This window comes from Tamandua tetradactyla, chromosome 26 (assembly GCF_023851605.1).
Source record: "Tamandua tetradactyla isolate mTamTet1 chromosome 26, mTamTet1.pri, whole genome shotgun sequence".
In the NCBI taxonomy this organism is placed as follows: domain Eukaryota; kingdom Metazoa; phylum Chordata; class Mammalia; order Pilosa; family Myrmecophagidae; genus Tamandua; species Tamandua tetradactyla.
Genome location: NC_135352.1, coordinates 6,536,342 through 6,562,432, shown reverse-complemented (window position 1 = coordinate 6,562,432; position 26,091 = coordinate 6,536,342). Strand labels below are relative to the sequence as shown.

At 35.9% G+C, this 26,091-nt stretch overlaps 1 protein-coding gene and 1 long non-coding RNA gene across 14 annotated transcripts in view; one reads left to right on the top strand and one right to left on the bottom strand.

The window, feature by feature from the left end:
- The window catches only part of LOC143669962 (uncharacterized), an 83,418-nt gene extending 82,918 nt beyond the window's left edge, over positions 1–500 (bottom strand). For 8 of the 9 annotated variants that reach the window (XR_013169162.1, XR_013169161.1, XR_013169163.1 and 5 more), the window contains exons 1-2: positions 369–493; positions 119–282 (exon numbers count right to left, since the gene is read on the bottom strand). This is a non-coding gene — a long non-coding RNA (uncharacterized LOC143669962). Of the gene's footprint in view, positions 1–118; positions 283–368 lie in introns of all 9 variants that reach the window. The other variant, XR_013169164.1, reaches the window with a different exon arrangement.
- The window catches only part of KCNU1 (potassium calcium-activated channel subfamily U member 1), a 163,577-nt gene that overhangs the window by 1,875 nt on the left and 135,611 nt on the right, over positions 1–26,091 (top strand). For 4 of the 5 annotated variants that reach the window (XR_013169158.1, XM_077144620.1, XM_077144621.1 and 1 more), the window contains exons 1-9: positions 538–738; positions 1,799–1,918; positions 15,840–15,901; positions 17,336–17,426; positions 18,279–18,390; positions 19,481–19,556; positions 20,834–20,909; positions 23,994–24,164; positions 25,056–25,147. Coding sequence is in view for 4 of the 5 variants with exons in the window: in XM_077144620.1 (XP_077000735.1) it covers positions 592–738; positions 1,799–1,918; positions 15,840–15,901; positions 17,336–17,426; positions 18,279–18,390; positions 19,481–19,556; positions 20,834–20,909; positions 23,994–24,164; positions 25,056–25,147 (947 nt within the window). In the remaining variant the exon portion in view is untranslated. Of the gene's footprint in view, positions 1–537; positions 739–1,798; positions 1,919–15,839; positions 15,902–17,335; positions 17,427–18,278; positions 18,391–19,480; positions 19,557–20,833; positions 20,910–23,993; positions 24,165–25,055; positions 25,148–26,091 lie in introns of those variants that run through there. The other variant, XM_077144622.1, reaches the window with a different exon arrangement.

Below are 26,091 nucleotides of genomic sequence, written 5' to 3'. Positions count from 1 at the left end.
ATTATATGTCCACAGGCCAATTGACCGATGATCAAACGAGTAAAATTACTTTCTCCAAACCTGCAAACTATAGTATGTTTTCTTATTCAATTTTTAAAAAAAAATTTGTATTACTTACCTGTCCTTCTAAGATTTCTGAGAATGTGGCATTTTCTCAGGTGAAGAACCAACTCATGGACCCACAGGTGGCAGGGTGCCATTTCATTCAAAAGTAGTTGTTCAAACTCATCTGACTCAAGAAACCAACCAGCCAACTGGCCATAGCCATGGAGGATGTGACTTCTTCAAGGTCATAGGGAAAGTCAATAACAAAATCAGATCAAGAATTCTCATCTCCTGACCACCCCTTTTGGGACCCTGCCTTTTACCTCTGTTCATCAGTTCGTTACCTATGAGTCAGCATGGCAGTAGCTAGGAGATCTTGTTCCTGGAATCCATTGATTAATATATCCAGCTTAGGACCCTGCAGTGCAATGAACTCTAATTCCTGGAATCGTTGCCAAGTGATAATGACATCATAAAAGCCCAACCGTTCCTCTACTTGTGTTCTGAGCTAAGTCACAGAATGAAGTTGGGAAACGATTGGAAAAAATGACCTGCCCATCTGAAATCCAAGTCGCATTTATTCTCTCTTCCTTTGTGACCTTTTTCAGTGGACTCCTCATCTTATACCTTTTCAGGATCATCTGGATGCACTTTAAAAAATGTCAACACTTCGAAGGAACAGGAATTCTGTTGGTCAGTTTCCTTATCTGGGACTCTACTGTGTGAAGCTCAGAGAGAGGTTTGGCATGTGTTTGTGTCTGGATGACAATTTAGGCTTCACTCAATTTTTATGGACTAACAGAAGCCAACTCTGTTTTTGTGCCTAAGAAAAGATTTGACCTTACTTGGGTGGTAAACAGGTTCCCAGGCCTCCATTCCAGAGCCCCAAGTACAAAGCCAGGTCCCCTCTTTCACTCCTAATCATTGGAACAACATTTTGTGATGATGCGTGCCAGCTCTGGAAACAGAAGTCACTGTTCTGAGAACAACATCACAGACATTATGTCTTTACCTCTATTTTGAATTTTAAAATTGTGCTAGGTTCTGGGAGGGAGGTGAAAGAGAGCAAGATATCAATTTCAGCCTTACTTTCATAACTCATTATGCATGATGCATAGGCATTTAACCTATATATGCATACATACCTTGACACAACAGTAACACAACGCATTGAATTACATATGACAACACATAAATTCATATGCACCTTGCACATGCCACCCAACCTCAAATGCAAATAAATATATGTACTTCAACATGCCCAGGGACTATTGCAAGGGTTGGTATTGCCGTCTAACATCCGGTTAGTGATGGTGAGGAGAATAATGATCTCTTATCCAGATACTGGCTTAAGAGTTTGAAATAAAACTCTTAAATAATACACAGCTGTAGTTGAAGTAAAAAAGAGCTTCGTTATGCCCTGTGACACCTACGACTAAAGCAGAAAGATGCATACCTCCCCAATCCTAGTGATTAAAATAGCGTCAGCTTGAAGGATTTTAGACTGAAAAGATGAGGAAGGGATGGCTGAAGATCTCAGAGTTTGGGATCAGAAAACTGTGCAGTAAAATGTAAACACAGTCAAATTCATTTTTATGAAATATTGCAGAAGCAAATTCAGGATTCCCTGGGTTGGACTGGGCTGGGAGTGATTTCTGGCTGATAGCATCAACATAAAGACTCCACCAACATAAGACAAATTTCTTTCCCTGAGACCTATCTCATTCTCTCAATTCATCTCTTTTGCTTATAGGAGTTATTCCTACAAAATAGCATCCAAAATAAATATTTAAACAGATTCCACTTCCAAGGAGCCTTTCGTGACCGTATAGAAATGTTGCTTTCGGCACAGACTTTCGTGGGGCAAGTGCTGGTAAGTAAATTTTCACCGTTAGTTTGCTAACTAACTTTGGCCAAATTTATATGCACAGGTCAGTGTACATCATTTTATCATCCAAATATCATCTGGAGTTTTATCATCTGGGGTTCCATACCAACCTTATCTAAAATATGACTCCCTCCCAGTCCCTTTCTCCCTGTGTCTACCACTCTCTCTGTTATTCTGCTTTGTTTTTCTTTAGAGTGAATATAATTACTATATTTATTGTCAGCTTCTCCACTAGATGGTAAGTTTTGTCAGGGCAAAGGTTTTGTATATTTTGTTCTCGCACCATTTAGATGATGTCTGGTGCAGAATATATGCTCCAAAGAATCTGAAATTGAATGAATTAATCTGGCCAGATATTTAGAAACATTTCCTCTCCTTTGATGCCAATTGCTTCTTTTCTTTATTTTACAAACTAGTCTTTTTTTGCCCTTCCATGATATTTTTCATTTCCCAGTTTTCCCTAGGTATTTCCGGCTTATTAAAACTTAGTTTAGGCATCATATCCTTAGGGAAATCTTACCATAACCCCAGCTTTGGCTAAGAGCTCCTCCTCTAAGCCTCTGTAACAGCCATTTAATACTTTCTAGGTTATTAAAGTTATCTGTGTATGTGCCTGTGTTCCCCAGTTCACTGTGAGGTCTTTGGGAGAACAGACTATGTCGTGGAAATATTTGTATCCCATTGTCTGGAAATAGCAGATGCTCTCCAAAGAAACATTGCCCTCAGTGTTATTTCAAGTAATATAGTTTGACTCGAAACATAACAGAAGCTGGAATCTGCAGTGTGGGGTATGCTGCCATCAGATGGTCGTGTGGTAGAAGTAAGTAGGTGTACTGTAAGATTATCCTCCACTTCTCCTTCTCGTAAGTAGTAGGGAAAAAAAAGACATAGCTCTTTTCTAGTTAGTCTTATTTAATTCAGTGTATAATTAAATTCTAAAGCTTGCACGCAAGTGTATGAGTAAAAATACTTTCATTAAAACTGTAGGGAATGTGCCTTTCCCTTTTCTGCTTGGATAACAGAGAATGGGAGGCACAGTAAGATGGGGATTTTGAGGTAATGACATTTTAATTTTCATCTCTTCCTCTGAATTCCCTGTGGGCGACCTGTTGGAGAAGGGTATCGTGATTATCTTTGACTATATCAGGGATTTCTTTGTTAGGAACTCTAAATGTTCAAATCCATGTTTGTTTGTGTGAGGATAATACTGGGAATGCAATATGAAAGGTCATGGGGCTGAGACAGAAGTGAACTTTTAACATCCATATGACATTGAAATATTCATATATGATAGAGCATTGGATTCAGGGTATGGTGGCAAAAGGGATGCTCACTGATTATGAACCAATCGCCTCTTTCATGATGGATGACTTGTTCTTTTAGCCTGTCATAGCAGACAACTATGTAGTTCGAGTGCCAGGAGACACGAAATTAAGGTTACATTAGAGTAACTTCAGCATCATAAGATACAACGAAGGCTCTCAGTGGGAGCCCAACCCAAAGCAAGTGATGTTTTAATGAAAGGGTGAGAAGAGAACAAAATGATACAGATTTCCTTCCTTCTGTCTCTTCCTTCCATCCTAATTCCCCTCCCTCTTTCTTTAATTAGATGCTTATTGTTTGCCCACTGCATGCAGGGCAGACACTCGTTGAGACACTAATGATCCTTTGGTGAAACCACCGAGGTGAGCCCAACACTTGGGGGACAGGGTGCTGCAGGCACCTGTACTAGTGTAGCAGAGAGCGCAAATATGTCTATAAATAAATAAAGTCAATTCAGATAGGATCAATGCTAAGATAGAAAGATGGGTGATATGTCTGAGAATTTGGGGGGTAGTGGCAGTTATTGAGTATCAACTTTCAACCCAGTGAAGACTTACCTGGAAAGTTGAGTTCTGAATGGAGATAGGAAGAACCAGGTATTAAACAAGCAGAAATTAAAGAGCAGGGAACTAGGGTTCCAGCTAGAGGAAAGAGCTTTGGGAGGTGCAGAGCTCAGGTTACTGCAAGTACCAAAAGGAGGCTTATGTGCTAAGGGAGGAGCAGGGGAGAGGGAAGACTGAGAAGGGACTAGAGAGCTTTGCATGCTTTGTCCTTCCCAGCAAGGATCCAGGTTATTCTATTGGAATAACTTTATACCAACACAAAAACAAGTCATTGAGGGCTTCTAAGCATGGGGTTGACAGAGCTTGAATATATTTTAAAATTCAAAAAGCACTAATGGTTGAAAATAAAGGAATTGTCAAAGGCATACCAGGAAAACGACAGTAGAAATTGGGAGCATAATTTTAATATCCGATAGGTTTGAATTAGGAGAAAAATATTAAATGAGGCCAAGTAACTTTTATGATGAATGTGAAAATTCATTATGGCTTGGCTAGCCATAATGTCATGAATATTGCAATACCAGAAATATAGATTCAAGATGATTAATAAAATTTGATTTGAAAAATCAAGATGATTTGAAAATTTACAAAGAAAAAAAAGGTAGACATAGAAAAGATCACATCAGAACCAGATGATTTTAGTGTACTTATCTCAGCTAAAGACACACTAAATAGACAGAAAAATAATAATAATAAGCATAAAGGCCAAAGTAGCTTAATTAATACAAATAAGTTGATTGAAATGATCAAACTTTATACCTTGCAAACAGAAATTTAACTTACTAGTGTCTATGGACTATTTGTAAAAAGTTGTCTTTATTAGACTACCAGAAAACAATCCCAATTAGAACACATATGAAGTACAATGTTAACTGAACAAAATGATGTAATATGGAAATTAATAAGTAAGCCCCCTAAAATTAAATAACTAAACACAGTCCTTATACATGAACATTAAAAAATAAATAAATTCTCCCTAAATGACTCTTGAGTCAAAGATAAATCAAAATGGAATTTCACAATATTTAGAGGGAAGAGATAAAGAAAATACCACCTAATCCCATGCTCCTGTAAAACTGAATGAAGCTGCTCTGAGTTTAATGCATAGCATTAAATACTTATTTTGATAAATAAGACATAATATAAATGAATTCAGTATCAGATTCAAAGAGTTAAAGAAAACAGATTGAACCTAAGCAGAATGAATTAACAAAGATAAAATCATAATTTAATGATTTTTAAAGCAAGCATTTATTTGAAACAAGCAATAAAATAAAATATTCCTCTGTCCTAGAGAAAGAAAATACACAATATATGAAATAGAACGTTGGAATGAGGCAACATTTAAATTCAGATAAAAATGAAATTAAAAGATGTATATGCAGGGGTGCAAGGGTAGCCCAACGGTAGAATTCTCACCTGCCATGTAGGAGACCTGGGTTCGATTCCAGGCCCATGTACTTCCCCAAAAACAAAACAAAAAACAAGCAAAAATTAACAAATGGGGCTGTGATAACCAGGAAAGAATGAAATATGACACCACCATACAGCATGCAAAAAAAAAAAAGTTGTAAATGCAATTAAATTTGAAAATCTGGGAGATTTTTTTAGGACAATGTACATTACCAAATCTGATTTTAAAAGAAAGAAAATGTTTAGAAGAAAAACAGAAATAATCAAAGACCTATATCTCTGGCGGGCCACGGTGGCTCAGCGGCAGAGTTCTCGCCTGCCATGCTGGAGACCCAGGTTCGTTTCCCGGTGCCTGACCATGTGGGAAAAAAAAAAGACCTATATCTCATCATCATCACTCTTTGGGCACCTTCCCCCCATGAGAGAAATACTTGATGTTAAGATGAAGTCCACCAAATCTTCAAGGAGTAGATTATCTCTAATGTCAAACAAAATTCCAGAGCACAGACAATGAACGAAAGAAAGCATTGGTTTTATTCTTCAATGAAGGCAAGGTGTCTATATCAAAATCTACAAGAGAACAAACAAAAAAAGAAATCTACAGACCAATGCCGTTATCACATTGGGGGCGAATACGTGGCCAACACTCCTGTGTAAGAAAAAGAAAAGGAGAAATAGGAGGAAGAGAGGTAGAAGAAAGAGTAGGGGGAGTTTAGCAATCAAATGGAAAGAAAAGATTCTCTTGGAAGGAGGATGCCTAATAGAGATTCTTCTAGTTTGAACATGACAATGTATTATTGATCAACTCTGTAGGTTTGTTTAGTCTACCACAGGTCTTTTTTTTTTTTTTCATAGGAACTGGTTGGAGAAATTTCCTTCTGATTTTAGCTCCAAGCATTATCCTATTTCTGAGAAATTTTAATCTGTTCTTTTCCATATTTTTTTCTGTGTTGTGATTTGTGTAATTGACGATGTTTCTCTGTTGTTTTGTTAGCTAGAATGTTTGTGTAGAACCAGATTTATGGCTTACCATTAGCCAAGTGCATCTATTTTGGGCATCATTCTAGACAACTTTTATGTCCAATTCTGCTTTTCTGCCTTCTCAAGCTCTTATTTTTCAGGGATTATCTAGCACTTGATGCCTTTGTATTCTGGCTTAAATCCTCTCTGCAAATGTGTAATCCTTTCTGTAAATAAATAAGTCCTTAGCAGCAGCGTCAGTTATCAACCTTAGACTACAGAACAACTAAATGATGGACAAAAAGAAACATCTCAATTCATTTGGAAATAGGAAAAAATAATGCTGAGAGAATTGACTATTTTAAAAATTCTCGCCCCCCCCCCTTTTTTTTGTTCAATTTTCTAATGCAAGCTATTTGTTAGGGGAAAATTTAAAACATAAAACATACTAGGAAAAGTCACTCTTTAACATCCATTGTTTATGCATGGAAAAACCCTTTTCTGCTACCTTGAGATGAGTTGATAATCATCTATGCTTTTTTTCTCATTTCCTTTCATTATTTCATTTTTATACTTAATACATCAAGAATTTTGATATATAGTATAAGAATATGTTTTAGTTTAGAGATTTTTTTATCATATGAATAAGGAAGAGACTAGCAGGAAATAGTGTATAATGTTAACCTATGTTACTTAAATATAATCATCTTTTTGAATGGATGATATATGCAAATGCTACAAAATTTTAAAAGCATCTGTGATGGTTTGAAGCTGTATGTACCCCAGAAAAACATGTTTGTAAATTTAATCCATTTCTGTGGCTGGGGGTCCATTGTTAATTGGACCTTTTCATGAGGTTACTTCAGTTTAGGTGTGTCCCACCTCAATTAGGATGGGTTTTAATCCTATCACTAGATCCGCTATGAAAGAGTGAAAGTCAAACAAAGAGAAAAAGACATAAAGCAAGACACTGAAATCAGTGAAACCAGGAAGGGAAGGGAGAGACCAGGAGAGGCTGCCATGTGCCTGGATAGGTGATTGAGGAGCCAAGGGTCACCAGCAGCCAGCCCCAGAACTCGTCTTTGGAGAGAAAGCATCACCTTGATGACATCTCGATTTGGACTTCCTTTTAACCTCAAAACCATTAGCTAATAAATTCCCATTGTTTAAGACAACTTATTTTATGGCATTTATTTGAGAAGTCTAGGAAACAAAAACAGTATCAAAGTTACATATTTTTAAAATGTTTCTTCCATACCTCTTTTCCCAGAGGCAAATGACTGCTATCATTTTTTTTTCTTTCAAATCCTTTCAAATGCTTAGCAAGAATATTGTCAGCTATATTTTCCTTAGGTGTTTAGGCTGGACAATTATTTCTCCTCCCATAAGTTGTATCTATAAAGTTTATGTTATTCCTTGTGGCAGTTCTTTGAGGAAAATGCTTAAGTGAATGGTTAAAGGCCACTCTGAGGCAAAGTTAGATCCAAATTCAGCTCAGTCTACTCTTATTCTATCTTCAAATCAGGATGCACAAGTAGTTTCTTTTGATAAGTAAATGCTTAATAATTGAAAATGGAGTTAACATGTTGTGATGATGACGAGTTAATATGCGATATGTGTAAACCGTACAACATACATGTCCATTATATAATTAGCATATGTAATCATTAAATATTATTAATATTTTTATAAACATGGCATCTCAGTGCTTGTATCTATTAACACATAAAATAACTAACGTTGATGCTGAACCCTGTACCATTCTAGCAATAACCAATATTCATAGATGCATAAATTAATTGGAAAGATTGATCTCTTGGATGCATATTCTATGAAATTCTATTTTTTATATTTAATAATTATCAGTCTGTAATATATTTGTTTAGATCTGTTGTGTCTTAATAACAATTGCAATGATAGGTCAATCCAGAAGAAACTTTCTGAAATATTTAGAGCCTTATGGTCTCAGGAAATTCAGACGCCCTTTTAAAAGGTTCCTATATGTGCCCAAATAATTCAAATGTGACATCATCTCTTCATGCTATCATTATTGGTTAGAGGTGTTAAACAGCAATTACTGGATCAACATGTCACTATATATTTTAAGTAGGATGATCATAAACCAGATTTGTGCCACTTGTTCTGGTGTAATTGTTAATAAAGTCTCTTTCATTCTTAAAAGTATTTGTGTTTAGGCAATAAATAACATAACCATCTTAGTTTGCATGAATTTTTTTTCAAAGACATAGGAGATTTTGTAAGGAAAAGGAGCTACTGTAGTCACTTTTTGAAAGTGTCTCTGACTAGCCCAAGATTAACTTCTACCTCTGATTACAGGAACTTTTTCCCCCTCTCTCTCTACTCCTAATTCACGCCCTTCTTCCCTCATATGCTAGACAATGTCTTTTTTTGTCTCATTTAACCTTGTTAAAGATTTGTATATTCAATTGGGCTCATGAAAAATTAGTTTTATTCATAAATTCTCTATTTACAATATATGTAAATAGGCATTCATAAATGCATGCCTGCATGTGTGTGTGTGTAGAATTGATCTTGTAGAGTTCATATATTTAGGTACATAAATGCATATATGTATATATAATCTTTTACCCTTCTTGATTTCAATATCCTCTTTTGTACACCAGCCTTGTTTAATATTTGTTTGTTTCACTTAATTGAGTTTGATTTATAAAAATTTTCTTAGTACTTCTTTGGCCATTTCTCATAGGTTTTGATGTATTTATTCCTATTTTTACTAATGCCTAATCTGTCCTTAATTTTAGCTGCTTTAAATTTTAATTTAGATTTCTTATTTGAGTCTAGATTTACGTAGGGGAATTTTGAATGTTTTTATGTTCCCAGGGGTTTAACACAGGGTAGAGGAACTATCTTTTCTGCTTTCGTAGAAATTTATGGTCCAAGAATGTCACTACCTTTATAACTTCTAGTTTATGGAATTTATGGAGAAATTATTTGTGCCTAAGCATAATCAATTTTTATTACTATTTCATGGACTTTTGAAAGAACATGCACTATCTGTTGGATATATTTTTCATATCCTCAATTTTTTGCTGCATACTTGAAAGGGATATGTCAAAATCTTCTTTGATAAGTTTTTAGTTTTATTCAATGCTTCTTGGCTGTCCCGTGGATTTTAAATAGTGTATTCTTATATGATGTCAACTAATATATAAAATTACCTATAGCATACTGGTTGATTGTAACCTTTATCAATATGAAATATCCTTTTTTGTACCATTTAGAGTATTTTTGGTTGAAAGTTTTCATGATATAATATTTGGTATCTGACATTGACTCCCTTGCTTTCTTTTTATTTCTACTTGATTGGTGTATTTTCTCCCAGCTTTTCTTTCCCCAACATTTCTGTCTCACTTCCTCTTTTTTTAATTAAAATTCTTTATCAGAGATGTGGGTTTACAGAACAACCATGCATAAAGTATAGGATTCCCATATACTACCTGACCACCAACACTTGCATTAGTGTGGAAAATTTATTACAATTTATGATAGCACTTTTTTTGTAATTTGACTATTTTTTTAATAGTAGGTACCTTTGTTACAACTGATGAAAGATTATTAAAATAGAACTATTAACTATTGTCCATAGTTTACATAAGAGTACTTTTTCTCCATATACCTGACCTATATATTATTTTTTTTTCTCATGCTTGTCTTTATTTTATTACTTAGCCACTCATATACTGGATAAGGGCATTGTCAGTCACAAGGTTTTTGCAATCACACATTCACAAGATAAAAGCTATATAATTATACAAATATTATCAAAGATCAAGGCTACCGGATTACAGTTCAACAATTTCTGGTATCTCCTTGTAGCTAGTTTAATACAATAGAAACTAAAAATAAATAACTATATAATGAGACAGTAGTCATAATCATTTGTTAAATCCTAACTTGTCAGTTACCATGCCACCCTCTCATTTAATCATTCTTCAGGGATATCTGGACAATCACCCTTCTGACTTCTTCATGCTGAAGAGGAGTTTCAGCATTGTGGGGTAAAGCAATGAAACTGATAGATGTTGTTGGGAAGATTGGTACCTTGGGGTTTCAGGGATTTGTCTGGCATAGGAACCACTTGCAGGCTTTAAATTCCTGAAAAAATTAAGTTAATAAGCAAGATTTATTTTCTCTTAAGTGTATTTATTGCCTATGAGGAATGTCAGGTAGATGGATTGTTGCTCTCTTAATACTTTAAGAATCCATCTATTGATTGATTTCTGATGACTAGTTTCAATGGTCATTGTGATAGTTAGAGGTTGAGTTTTGCTGTATAATAGAATATCTAATTATCAGTGGCTTAAACAAGCAAATGGGAAGGAAGAATGGGTGTAGATAGAAAATTAAGAAATCTGTCACAGATTTATTTTACTTGATAGACAGAATAACGTGTCAAAAAACACATCGGAGGGTGGGCCACCCTGGCTCAGCAAGCAGAGTTTTTGCCTGCCATGCAGGAGACCTGGGTTCATTTCCTGGCACCTGCCCATGCAAAACACACACACACACACACACACACACACACACACACACACACACACACACACGCACACTGGAGTCAGGTTACAGTTGACAGCACCTTATTCAGGATCCCAAGTTTGCAAAAGCAGCTTGGAGGCCTGGGAGTTGGCAGTGCAATTTAATAAACAGACAGAAGGAAGTTGCTAGGTTCTGTTGATTAGAGCAGAGCCCTGCTGCTCTTATAGGGATGGGTAAGGTGTAAGTGGGGCTTTATTTTTAATTGAAGTCAGATATGCCTGGCTAGAGGTTTAATTGGATTTTCAGGGTTGAGTGTCTTAGTAGAACTTTCCGTAGAGGGTGTTTGCACACAATTCTATGCTAGTTTTGGGAATTTAACTTTTGTGTTAGTTCTGAGAAAACTCAGCAGTTTTTTTTAAAAAAGTAGTTTTATTGCGATATAGTCACATACAATATGACCCGTCTAAAGTGCACAATCAATGGCTTTGAGAGTATTCACAGAGTTGTGAATGCATCACCACAATCAATTTTAAAACATTTTTATTACTCAGGCGTGCAAGGGTAGTTCAGTGGTAGAATTCTCGCCTGCTATGCGGGGACCCAGGTTCTATTCCCAGCCCATGTGCTACCCCGTCCCCCCCCCAAAATAAAAGAGAAATCAGTAAATGGTGCTGCAATAACAGGAAAGTCACAAGGAAAAAGAATGTAACCACAGCATACAAAAAAAAAAGTTTTATTACTCAAAAAAAAGAAAAATCCCACATTCCTCAGCAGTCACCTCTCAATCCCTCTATCCTTCCCCAGCCCTTCATAACCACTAATCTAACTCTGTCTCTTTGGGTTTATTTATATTTACATTTTATATCAGTAGAATCATACAATATGTAGTAGTTTGTGTCTGGTTTCTTTCACTTAGCATAATATTTTTAAATTATCATTTTGTTTTTTTAGTTAGAGAAGTTGTGGGTTTACAGAAAAGTCATATAAAAATACAGTGTCCCATATATCCCCCTATCGTGGGCACATTGCCTTAGGGTTGGACTTTTGTTACGATTGATGAAAGAATGTAAAAATAATACAATTAACTATAACCCATAGTTTACATTAAGTATATATTTTTTCCATATGCCATCTTATTATTGACACCTCATATTATGGTCATATGTTTAATATAATTCATTTAGGAACATTCTTACACTTGTACTATTAACTCCAGTACATCATCCATAGCACAGGGTTCACTGTGCCATATTAGTATATTAGTTCCATATTTTATCTTCTTTCATTCTGCTGATATATATGACCAAAACTTTCCCTTTCAACCATATTCACATGCATAATTCATCACTGTTAATTATACTTATAATAATGTGCCACTATCACCACCATCTTTTTCCAAAGGAACTTTTCCCAAGGTTCATCCATGTTGTCACAGGCTGAATAATTTCCCATCATATGTATATACCACATTTTGTTCATCTACTCATCAGTTTATGGACACTCCGGTAGCTTCCATCTTTTGACAACTGTGAATGGTGCCACTATGAACAGTGTTGTGCAAATACCTGTTCACATCTCTGTTTCCAATTTTTCTGGGTATATACCTAGTAGTGGGGTGGCCAGGTCATTAGGTAACTCTATATTTACCTTCCTGAGGAACTGCCAAACTGTCTTGCACAGAGGCTGCAACATTTTATATTCCCTCCAACAATGAATGAATGTTACAATTTTTCCACATCCTTTCCTTGTTTTCCTAATAGTAGCCATTCTAGTAGGTGCGAAATCGTGTCTTATTGTGGTTTTGATTTGTATTTCCTAATAGCTAGTGATGTTGAAATCCTTTTCATGTACTTTTTAGCCATTTTTAAATCCTGTTTGGAAAAATGTCTCTTCAATTCTTTTGCCCAATTATGTTTTTTTTTCCACTTTTCGTTGTTGAGTTATAGAAGATCTTTGCATATAAACCCTCTCTCAGATACATTGTTTCCAATATTTGTCCCATTGAGGAGGTTTTCTTTTCAGTTTCATGACAAAGTCCTTTTTTTTTATGACAAAGTCCTTTGAGGCACAAAGTTTTTCATTTTAAGAAAGTCCTATTTATCAATTTTTTTCTTTTGTTACTTATGCTTTTGGAGTAATGCCTAAGAAACCATTACCTGAACAGACAATCCGGAATATACTTCCCTATGTTTTCTTCTAGTTTAATACTCTGGCTTTTGCATTTAGGTCTTTCATCCATTTTGAGTTAACTTTTTCATAGGATGTGAGATAGGGTGCTCTTTCATTTCTTTCCATATGGAGATCCAGTTCTCACAGCACCACTGACTGATGAGACCATTCTTTTCCAATTAAGTTGGTTTAGCAACCTTGTTGGCCATAGATATGAAGGTCTATTTCCGAGCACTCAATTTGATTCCATTGGCTAATATATCTACCCTTGTGTCATTACCATACTGTTTTAACCACTGTAGCTTTCTAATATGCTTTACAGACAGACAATGTGAGTCCTCCAACTTTGTTCTTTCTCAAGATATTTTTGGCTGTTCAAGGCCCCCTTACTTCCCAAATAGATTTGACAAATGGTTTTCCATTTCTGCAAAGCAGGCTATTAGAATTTTCACTGCTATTGCATTGAATATGTAAATCATTTTGGGTAGGATTGACATCTCAACAGTATGTAGTCTTCCCATTCATGCACATGGAATATCTTCCCACTTATTTAGGCTTTCTTTGATATCTTTTCATAATGTTTTACAGTTTTCTGTATACAAGTCTTTTACATCCTTGGTTAAATTTATTCCTAGACATTTAATTCTTTTAGTTGCCATTGAAAGTGGAATTTTTTTTCTTGATTTCCTCCCCATCACGCTCATTACTAGTATATAGGAACACTATTGATTTTTTTTTGTTTATTTGCTGTATAGCGGGGTCACATTTCTTTTTCCAAATGAGTATTCTGTTATGCAGCACCATTTGTTGAAGTTTTGTTCGGTTGGTTTTTTGTCTGTTTCCTTGTTTTTCATTTGGGAAGTGCATAGGCCAGGAATTGAACCCAGGTCTCTCACATGGCAGGTGAGAATTCTACCACTGAACTACCCATGCATCCCTGGAACACTACTGATTTTTTATGTTGATCTTGTGCCCTGCTGCTTTGTTGGATTTGTCTATTACTCAGGACCTATTTCTTATTCTGTTTTTCACATGGTGATTGTGAACATCAATGCTTAATTGAGGTGCTTAAATGGAACTTTAGGAGCTGAGAGCCCAAGAAAATAGATGCTGGCAACTCCTCTGTATATAAGTAAGATGAAGATGGCATTTGCAAAGTAGTTGGAAGAAAACCAACTAAAATTTTACCCTCTTATTCAATCACATAAAGATTTGGGCATTTTTGGAGAAAGCTCAGCTTTAGCAGAGGTATAGTAGTGCTTTTCTCTCATCTCAAGCCCCAGAGAAGAGGCTTAAAATGGAACCCTGAGAAATCTTAATTTGTATCTCTTGGAACTTTGGGGCATGAAGAATTGATATTAGGCTTATTTCTGACAAGATAGTGTTGGGCTAACTGTCCTATGCCAGGGAAGTTGCTACATAGGAGACAGTCTGCCCCTCCGGTGTTGTTGGGAAGAATATTTGAATGCTTCCAGAATAAACGGATAAAGGCTATATGTGAGACCTGCTTAAGTACGTATTCTGACCTGCTTAAGTACGTATCTGAAGACGTAAGGATTCCAACGGAAAGTGGAAGGGTGAAGTAAACTGAGAACAGAGTTATAAGGGACCAATGGACACTGTGCACTCACTCAATTCAAGGGAAAGGAATCACAAAGAGAACACTTAACAATGAAATATTATCTAAAGCGAAAGCTTCCTGCACTCCTCCCTCTTGCATTTCTGATCTCCCTACTGTGCTCGCCTTTATTTTCCGAGCATTCATCTTCTAACATACTATATAACTTATATATTAATTATATTTCTTTATTGTCTCAACTGTGAGCACCACAAGCGAAGAGATCTTCATATGTGTTGTTCCCTGATGTATCCTATGCACCAGAATAGTATTTGGATCATGATAGCTACTAAATAAATATTTCTAGACTATGACTATGAATTGAATTGGGGTTTCCAAAGGCAATGAAACAACCCATGGAAGAAAACATTAAGCTTCTGCCATGCCCTGAAACACCCAGGGCAAGAACAGGGAATAAAGTTAAGTAAGAACTTTCCTATTCTTCCTTTTCCTTCTTGGTCACTCTCCAAACTAACTGATCTACAATTCTAAGAAGGTCAAAGACAGCCTAGCCAGTTTTTATTTTGTGTAGAAATAAAAACCCCAGAACAGTTAACAGAGAAGAGACAATCCAATTCCCTGTGCAGGCAGCCTGTACATGTCATATCTGAGGTGGAAGGAAGAAACACTTTAATTGTAACTAAAATTCAGTGTTGTATTATTAATACCACACCAAGGTGATTTGGAAACTTAAAATAACCGGAGGAATTTTTAATACTTAAAGTTTACCTGAAAGTTGTGGATCATGTTCAAGGTTTCATCCACGAACAGAAAAAAAAATCCAATGCATTGAGGCTTTGAATGGACGGTTTTGTGATTATATTCCATAAGACTCATTAGCATGTTTAAAAATACTCATTTTCTTCTTCTTTTCCCTTATAGTATCTCATTCCTGTCAAAATTGTGACATGTTCAGGATTTTTTGTTTTATAATACCATGGGCAGTTCAAATCCAGGGTCTAAATCCTATAGTCCTCATTTTCTAGCCTATAATAAAATGCATAACATATAATTTATAGCACTTAACACACGTTGGATGAATGAATGATAGGACTTCTTGAGTTCGGAGAGCTCTAGAACACAGGAAGGACAAACTCTTTGTGTGCAGCAGTTATGATTTAGTATGTAAAATTAGTACATGTTCATTTATTAAGCACCCAGTAAAATCTCAATGATGTTTTTCTTAAATGAATTAATGCTAACACAACTGAATGTGTGAAAAAGAGACTGCATGTATATAGACAAGGTAAAAATAGAAAATTCAATTTGGGGGGTTTGTTTATTCATGTATATTCCATGTCCCTAAAATGGATTTGAACATTTATTCCTTTCTTTTTAGATGATCCTTGTCTTCGTACTAAGCATTGGGTCTCTCATAATCTATTTCATCAACTCTTATGAGTGAGTAAAATTCCCAATTCACTCTTCACTACTATATCAATAGATTGTCCATCTAATTTGGAATATTCTCCTAAATTATAAAGCTTTACATGTTTTCCTGGAAGGAAGGAAGGGAGGGAGGGGGGAAGGAGGGAGGGAAAGAGGGAAGGAGATAAAAACTTTTAAAAAGGATAAGTATGGACAGGCAACGGTGGCTCAGTGGCAGAGTTCTTGCATGCCATGCTGGAGATCCAGGTTCGTTGTCCGGTGCCTGCCCATGCAAAAAAAAGGAAAAATATTTAGTTCCCTATCCCATCTTCCACCCCCCAAGAAGCACTAAATTTAACACTGTTAAAAAATGCATGAGTTTCCCTGGCATCCTGACATCCTCGATACAGGATTAGTGTACAAAATCTCCAGGAATCCATGCCTCCAGCTTCTGTCTCCTCACCTGGGCTCTCGTGTAGGCTTTTGGATTCCTTTGTTGTTGAAGGAGAAGTTCTGCAATAGTTTGAGGATTTCCCACAGCTTTCAAACAACTTTGGGTGGTCTCACAAAAGTGTAAATACTAGCCTTCACTTGAGATGAAGGAGCAGGTGATTGTCTGCTCAGCTTTAAAAGCATTCCGTTCTTATATCCCAAAGTTAGGACAGTTTCATGGCCACAACCCAATCTTATTCTAACTTCATGCCAATTTTCTAGGAATCATATTGGGTTTCCGGTCAAAGTAAAATTGGGACTACAGGGCCACAAATGTCAGGCAACTTTAGGGAAACTAAAGAAATGAATGGATTGCTAACAGAATTCACTTTGTGAATGATTTGTGAATTCTTAACAGATCTTTAGGAAATTTTCTTTGAATTTGGTTCAGATCAGTCCAGTTTATCTAGAGCACCTTTCTGTCAGAATGGTAGAGAAGCCAAAATGCCCTAACTGGAGAAATGGCCTTATAAACCAAGGAAAGCCACACCTTCTCTGTGCCTCAGAATCACCACCATTAAAATAGAAATAAAACCAATGGACTTTCTTAAACAGCCAGTGGGTCAGAGAAGACATTGCTAGAGAAATCAATAGCTATCTGGAGGCAAATGAAAATGAGAATACAACATATCAGAACTTATGGAATGTAGCAAAGGCTGTACTGAGAGGAAAATGTATTGTCCTAAATGCCTGTATTTATAAACAAGAAAGAGAACTGATGGACTGTATGAAAGGAAGAGCCTGTAATTTGCCTGTGATTTTTGGCTCTGTGCACCATTCATTGGTTTTATTCATACATACCTTTACACCCGAAAGGAAAAAAAATTTCCTTGGAATCTGAACATAAGTGCCTGGATTGATCTGATTGATCAGACCTGAACTTAGGTATGTAGATACGTAGAGAATTGCTCACCTTTTCCCTTTTTTTGACCCTATATAGTCACATCTTGTAAACTGTTTACTTTTCTTTTCCAGCCCTATTGGAAGCTGCTCTTCTTATGAAGACAAAACCATCCCTATTGATTTGATTTTCAATGCTTTCTTTAGCTTCTATTTTGGGTTGAGAGTAAGTACTTACTGGAAATGGGAGCAAACACCCAAACTCTACATGTACAACTAAAGGGCTGTGTGTACCTTCGTTACAAATCTGTATTTCAAATTCTAAAGATAGAAGGACTGTGCTCAAAATTGTTTTACAGTGTAACTGAAAAACTCTCTGCACTTCAAACTGTAAACCAGGCCCAAAATTCCAATAGATATAAAAATGATTCCTTGATCAAATGGCTGTTACAACATGCTCTTTATTGGCTTCCCACATACCTCCAGGAAATCTTTACTAATAATCACAATTATACATAACTCTAATAACAAAACTTTGAAGATGTAATTGGCTTCTCTGATAGCATATGTGCTATATAACTATAAAAATTTGTGCTTCATTTCAGTTTTTATACTTGTTTATTAAATAGCCTTCTTATTCCAAAGGCATTTATTAAATCTAAATTTTAAGGAATCAGCCAAACCTTTTATGAGAGATTGCATTTAAATGTATATTTATATATATTAGAAATTACATATTTTAAAGCCATATGTATGCGTGTATATATATAAATTTTAAAGCCATATATATGTGTGTGTATATATATACATATAAATGGTATATGTTTCTGTGACTTCCCTTTCAATCTTTCTCTGACCACACTGACCAACAGAATTGCCTTTGTAGAGAAGACTCTCCCTTCTGAAAATGCTACCTTTCTTAATCTAAATAGAGAAGCTCATATTTCATATATATGAAATATAATGACATTAATGCTTCAGTGGATGAATGCAATTTGGTTGAGTAATACCATCTCTTGTGCTTACCTTAAAATTCTTGAGGTTAAAATAATTTTGGTCTTGTGTTTCCATTTGATAGTTTGTGGCAGCTGATGACAAGATCAAGTTCTGGTTGGAGATGAATTCAATTGTAGACATCTTTACTATCCCACCAGCCTTTATTTCTTATTATTTACAAAGTAATTGGCTAGGTGAGTTTGTTGTGGGAATCAGTAGCAATCTTTAAAAAAACTTAGCATTGCACATTTATAAATATGTTTCATTTTTCTTTAATGATAGACTGTCATTCAAGAAATTTCTTACTGTAGTTTAGGATATTGAAATATGTTTGCAGAAACCATCTTTTGATGTCACCACCTACCTATCAATGTATCTGAAGCACAGTAGGTGCTATGAGGGATGGCTATGCTATGCCCACCACCTGTGATGCCACATCCCAGCCCTCCATCCGCAATCTAAAGATGAGAGCGTCTTTATCTGGGATGCTCATGAGGACTAAGGAAATTTTTATTTTAAAAAGCTTACCTTTCCTACCCCTTAGAAGTCAATTTTGACCGTATTCCTTGCTTTAACTAAAGAATTATGAGAAGTTTTATGTGTCACCTCCAGGCAGAAACTGTAAGAGCCCACTCAAGCTTTAAAAGCTGTAACTCATCATATCCAGATATATTGTGACATCTTAAGAGAGTTGTTTGATTCAATTAGTTACTTTGTTTTTAAAGTGGATCTGTTGACACTGCCTTGACATTATGTAGCCTTTATCAGTTTTTATGTAACTTTATATTATTAGTTATCATCTGTCATTTAAGTCCCAATTCTATTCCTTGCTATCATTATTACAACATGTAAAGTTTTAAAAGAGCATACAACAATGAGCATTTCACAGATATTCTGAGTTTAAGTCATTTACAGAAATTTGTTCTCAATTCTAAAAAAATAATTAAATAACAGAAAATGTACATAGCATTCATTATATGTGAAGCACCCTTCTTCATGCTTTATCTTAATATCAGAGCCCTTTGAGGTTAGGTACTATTCTAATTCCCATTTTACATGAGGGAATAGAAAAGTAAAAGAGATTGCCTTAGATTTTAGCAGCAATTTAGCTTCAGGGCCAGGATTTGAACTAGAGCTATGCTCTTCAACCCATAACATTATAAGTCAAGATGTGTGAGCATTTCAGAGGGAAAAATGTACATAATCCTAATTGTATTGTAATTCAAACTTCTCCTTGGAGAAGACCTTCTTCTAGCAGCTGTTCTCCTTTTCTGTGCTTTGCAGGTTTAAGGTTCCTTAGAGCACTGCGGCTGCTGGAACTCCCTCAAATCCTGCAAATTCTACAAGCCATCAAAACCAGGTAAATGCCAGCCCTGCTCCAAGAACTACTTACTCACTGGCTTGGATCAGGAAATGAAAATGTTGACTGAGCTTTAAACTTAATTCGTTTCCCATCAGAATTTCAGTGCAAAAATCATGAAAGTCCTCAGCTCCCCAAATATTACTCAATCCTTCCCTCCTGTTATGTTATATAGCACAATGGATGAAAAGTATGGGATCAGTTCAAATAAAAGTTTGTTCTGTATTCTGTAAAGCTACAATCTTTAAATTGATTTAGGTTTTAATTCTGAGTCCCCCAAATGAACAAACCAAAGCAATGCACAGTGTAGGCTTTGATTCTACACTGCTTTTGATGAGTCACGTCTCTCCTGGCTAGGTAGAATAAGAAGCATTTCTTCAAATTTAGAAGTATAAGACAATCCCTCTGAATGTGAGAGTTGCACAGCAGGACCAGCAAACTATTGCTCACAGAAATTGAACTACCTAAATATCTTTTAAAAAAAGAAAAGAAAACATCCAAACTACCTTTGGACAGCAATGTTTCTAAAATGTTTAGTGGGTCTAATTTTACCCACTTCAAAATCTCTATGCCTCTGTGTTCTCACTAGAAGAATCAAAGATTACAAGTATCACACATCAACGCATAAAATATTTAAGCATTGTAGAGAACTTGGATAAGAAAAGCTGTCCTTATATGACGGGTGGCTCTGCCTAAAAACCCCAGAGACTTTACTAGAATTCTAGGGCTTTCTTTATGAGGTGGGAGCTTTTGTGATCCTTTTCACTCAAGGATCCTGTTATCAATTTAGCAGTATGAATCCACATTTCTGTGATCTGCTCAGAATTTCATTTTGCAAGCCTCGGATTCCTGGGAATTCTAAAGGATAAGGCTTCTTGTCCTATACTTTATACAATGTAGCAGTCTGTTAAATGTATTTTAACATGACCCACATATGGTCCATTTTTAAGAGCAATATTATATCAGGGTAATGACAATGAAGCCAAAATCCAAACTTTTTGAACAGGCGTGTGTACCTGGACACATTTTAGAGATGTTATTCTCAAACTCTAATGTGTATATGAATCGATCTGAGGATCTTGCAAAAATGTAGATTCCTAGTCAGTAGTCAGTGGGGAAAGGCTGGTTTTCTGCATTGATAGCAAGCTCTCAGGTAATACTGCTGCTGCTAATCCATGAAACATACTTTGTATAGCAAGATTTTAGAGAAGGAGGGGTTCACGGTGCTCTGGAATCTGTCAGAAGAGACCCAACCACTCTTGTCTTCCTTCCTCTAGTAATTCAGTGAAGTTTTCCAAACTTTTATCAATAATTCTCAGTACCTGGTTCACGGCTGCAGGAATCATTCACTTGGTAAGTACATCACCCTGCTCCTTAATGTCCCATACCAGCATGCTCATCCTATCTTTGAAACAATGGAGCTGAACTTTCTGGAACCCTGTCTCTAACACTGTAGCCAATATGATAATTTTCCTTTGTGGGTTTTCCCCACCCTCATTTCCCCACTAATATGTCCTATACTCAAGATACCTATGTTCCCTCTTCAACTTTCAAAACCTGCACTTAGGAACCGACCTGATAAGTTCACTCTACAAGGATATGAACAATAGATAAAAATTGATCCCTATACCTCAGTGGGGTTTTAGCATTTGAGCAAAGAATAAAAAGTCTTGAAGTCAAAGACATAAAGCTGAGTGGAAAATTTCAGATTAACAAAGCTGGAGAGTTGTTGAAGAGGAGTTGCTGAGAGGCAAAGGGTGCTTTGGGGCTCTCTTCATTTTCCTGAAATTGATCAATATAAAGAGCTGCTCTTTTGCCTATAGGAAAGGCTGATTCTTATAACACATAATCAGAAATATAGAAATGGATTTTGACAATAAGAAAGAAACTCCTGGATTTTATTGCTTGAGGAGAGTTGAAGAGCAGTCATTAGAAAATGCAGAAATTGAAGTGGGATGTTGAAAGCCTTTAGAGGCCTTTGAGAAAAGCAAAGCAAAACAAAACAAAATGTAGTAGAAGTTATTTTTACTTGATTCCTTCACTCAACATTGATTGAAAGCAAACTGTCAAGAAATTAATTTACAAACTTCAAGTCATCAAGAAAAACATCAAATACAAAATACACATTATGATATGAACTTTCAGGAAACTTAAAACCAGACACATACCTCCTCAGCATTCAAGCCAGAGAGACAGTTCCCTAAAAAGAATTATCACATCAATAAAGGATATGCTTGGTTCTAGAAGACTGGACCTAAAAGTAATGGCTTACAGTGGAAGAAGTACTCAGTGCCCCTGTAGAGATCAGATGGACATCACAGAAGGGTAGGTAAAAGAATGCTAAAGGAGACAGGCTGAAAGACATAATTTTTGCCTTTAATAGCAATTCCAATAAGGGACATTCAGGGAGACTGTGACTTACAGGTATATTATATTTGACTCAAATAGGTTATATTCTGTTTTCTATTTTTCTGTCAGTTGCTAATCTTTGTGGAGAATCCCCCCTCAAAAAAAAATACCTGGATTTCTGGATTCTTTAGGAAATAAATGTCTTTGTCAAACTTTACTTTCCCAAGACTACTAACAGTTGTAGTTGAAGAGTAGCTGCTTCTGTAAAAACCATGTGCCCTCAGGTTGGACTCAGCTTCCACAAGGCATACTTGGACCAAAAAAGTCTCTTTTTTGACCCCTGTGGGCATGTGATTATCTGCTCCTGTGGGCGTCCAGTCTCCCAGGAGAGAAGGTGGCTGGCAAGGATGCATGCAGAGAAAGAGGAAGAAGCAACCAGAAATCTTGAGATTTAAGGGACTCCGACATCACTATAGCAATTTCTGGATGTTAAAAAGCTACAAGAGCTATACCCCAGAGCTAAGAAAATAGCAGATTTGTTGGAAAGATATTTTAAAAGACAGAACAAATCATAGCTATGTCCCAACCTACCACCTTCCCATCCTCACATTGTCCTTCATCTAAAAGTTGGCACCATTCAAAAATGAGTATCTACCATAAAGGAAATAATATGGTGCCCATGCTTAAATCCTGCCAAAATAATAAGGAGGTATGGTAGAGGGGACAGTATAACAATAATCATATAATCCAATAGTTAAAAGGACAATTTTGAGATAATTTACCCAAGGAAACAAAGGTAAAGTTAAGAAAAAGCCCTCTGTATTTGTAAAACTGTATCAAGACTTTTAAAAATCTGAGTGTTATCATTCAAATGAGACATATAAGGATTTAAAGAAGAGATTATTAAAAATAGAAGGAGTTGACAAATGAGCCACAAGATAATAGAGAAAAAGAAGAAAGAAAAAAATAATTGCAGAGCTCTAGAAAACACATTAGATGGAACAAAAGTATAATAAATGTGACAAAAACATGGTGAGAAACATGATGTACAGGATTGAGGAAAAAACACTGAAATGGAAAAAGCAAAGACACTCATATGATTGTGGGGAAGAAATGAGAAAATGGACAATTTTGATTCAATGTACTACAAATTGAGTGATCCCAAGTGAGAATACACAACAAATAGCACCAGAAAAGAGTTTTAAAAGAAAGTCTTGAATCTGAGTGTTAAAGGGCATACTGCATTCCAGGGAAACTGACTCCAAATTATTAATTCTAACAAGACTTTAGGGCAGTTCCTGAGCTTCAAAAATAAGGAGAGAATTCAGCCAGAGCACTGAAAGATCTAAGCAAGAGGTAAATAACTAATCCTCTCATATTTCTCTGCAGCATCAGTCAGTACCAAAAGATGCTAATGATGTAGCAAAGTTTGGGTGAAGAAACTGCAACTTACCCAGTTATTCTAAGCACACAAGGAAAAATAGCACATGCACCCCTTTTAAACACATATGTTAATGTTAAAAATCCAACTTCATGGGAAATGAATCAAAAGTAAGAACTCAAGAATGGAGACACCATGTAGTGGTGGTCCTTACTGAATGAATTTGAAACAGAACTAAGATAAAGCAGAAGGAATCATTGAAGCACAATAGAATGCCCAGCTACAATGTAAAAATGATATAACTAATGCAAATGATGAAGGGGGAAGTAAGAGGAAATGGGAGAATGTACTTACATTGTTCTCTTTCATGACATAGAGTTAATAGATCTTAATTAAAGTTGAAACATAAAGTCTCAAAGCATAAAAAGAAAGAGATATGAGCACGCATTCCCCAGAGGAGCCTTCCAAAGGCTGGACACAAGGTACACATCCTCCAGATTTCATCAGTAATCACAATTAAGGGAGCTAAGACTTCCCATTCACTATTCACAACTTGAAGCCCTTCACAGCATCCTGGAAATTACTTAATATCCATTTCACTGGGATTCAACTAAGTGAAATTAACCCAGTATTTTCCCCATTCCTTAAAAACCTTCCCATGGATTTCATTTAGTGACCTTTCCTACTTCTTCTTTTTTTTTGGACAGGTGGAAAATTCTGGTGATCCCTGGCTTAGAGGAAAGAATTCACAAAATATATCTTATTTTGACTCCATTTACCTGGTGATGGCAACAACATCAACCGTTGGCTTTGGAGACGTGGTAGCCAAGACATCCCTGGGACGGGCCTTTATCATGATCTTCACCCTTGGGAGTTTGGTGAACAGTGTTTTGATGTCTTTTAAATATAGCTACATAAACAAAAATAACGGTTAGTGGTTGGGAATGAAATGATACAAGTTGAAGAGTGGATAACCCATTATTCAGAGCAGGTTCAAATGAAAAGAAAAAATACACAGGTTCCATATTGTCCGTACTGCATCCTCAGAGCACGCGATGCAATCACTTGGTGGCCAGAAATGAACAGTAGACAAAGGAGAGCAGGCTTTCTTTATTAGCCTCTAAACTGAAATAAGCAAACTTATCTTCCTTTATCTTTTGCCCATCAGATTAAGTCTTTGTTCTAAAGAGTCTGGGCCTTTGAGATTTGATCTGAAGAGACTTCTGTTCCTTCCAGCCCAAGTGGAACAAACCAGCATCTTACCTCATTTAAGAGAGCATCCATGCTTGCTTTAGGAGTGCAGCAAGGAAAATGAAGATTATTTTTCTTTTGGTGGCTTTAATTTCAATTCTTTACAAAACCTGACAGAGTCTATCTTTCTGACATTCCTTGTCCACGTCGTTATACCCCTTCATTTCAATCATTTTTTCCTGAACCCCAACATTGTCCCTTATGCCTTATTTTTCCAAGACCCCAAGTAGCATAATGCCAAATAATTGGGAGGGGAGTTAGAATTGAGATGGGCAGAGCACGTAGGGAATTTGCCTTACTGCTTGTCATCATTTTTGACATTTTAAAAGCTGAAAAGTATTTTATTAGATTTGAACCAAATCCAAATAATGGGTCAAATGGTCTGTCTTTTTAAATAAAATTTATAGTTATGTCCTTCTAGATGAGAGAAAGTTTTATGTACTTTCTTCTAATCTCAGAATTTTTTGGTATTCTTCAGAATAATGAGAACTAAGGCTTTATTTTGCTGATCATTTTAGATACTATTTGCGAACTATGTCCCTGAAATTGTAGAACTTTTTGCTAACAAGAGGAAATACACCGATTCCTACAAGGTAGTCAAAGGAAAGAAGTAAGTAGATTTCCAAGTATTTTTTTTCAATTTCAGATATTGCGATATTCTATTAGTCACACTAATTATAAACACTTACTATTATTGTCTGACCTACCTATAAAGCCAAAAGTGAAATTATTGGCAAAACCCTTCATTCATTAAAGAGAGCTTTGCTAAAATAAATACCATGAGACAGTATTTGCTACTTGTTGCAAACTACTGCATAGATGTTCATAACTGCAGTAAATTAATGAAAATTACAGATATTGTTGTAATTCTCTGCCAGTAACTATCATTGATGATGGCAATAGTTCCACATTCTTTATCCTTAACCATTCTCTTATATCCATTAATTGTCTTACTCATTTTCATCATGTAGTTAGTTAACTTATGACTAACTTTGTATAATGGATCAAATGAAAGCAATGGTTCAAATTTAAAATAATTCATTCAATTCATTTGTCTTAGTCAACACTCCACTAAACCATCTGGGGTTCAGTTAAATGAAGAGAGTTGCTACAGTGGGCATTCATTTATATTCTCTCTTCTACAGTACCTCTTTGGTCATTTATTTTGTCCATGTTATGACCATCTGCTTACAAAATGGAAATGGAGTTGGAGTTGTTTTTATCCTATTCTACTTCTCAATGTATTCATGTTACCTCAGTTTCCATAATGTTTTTTTACATATACAAAGGAAATAATGAATCTGAGATCTTAAATTTGATGGGATTCTCTCCTATTTCATTCTCCTCTGCTGTATATGAAAGAGACACAATGGAGATAAGCTCTCTTAGAGTGGGTTCAACATAGTTGTGTGAAAAATATGACTAACCTAGGACTATAAAGAGAAGAGTTAAAAAATTTAATAAACTAGGTAAACCAGAGTCTGATCCAAGTCATCTCAAGAAAGGCAAATAAGAAACATATTGGCTGATTTAAACCAATATGTTCTGGAAAGC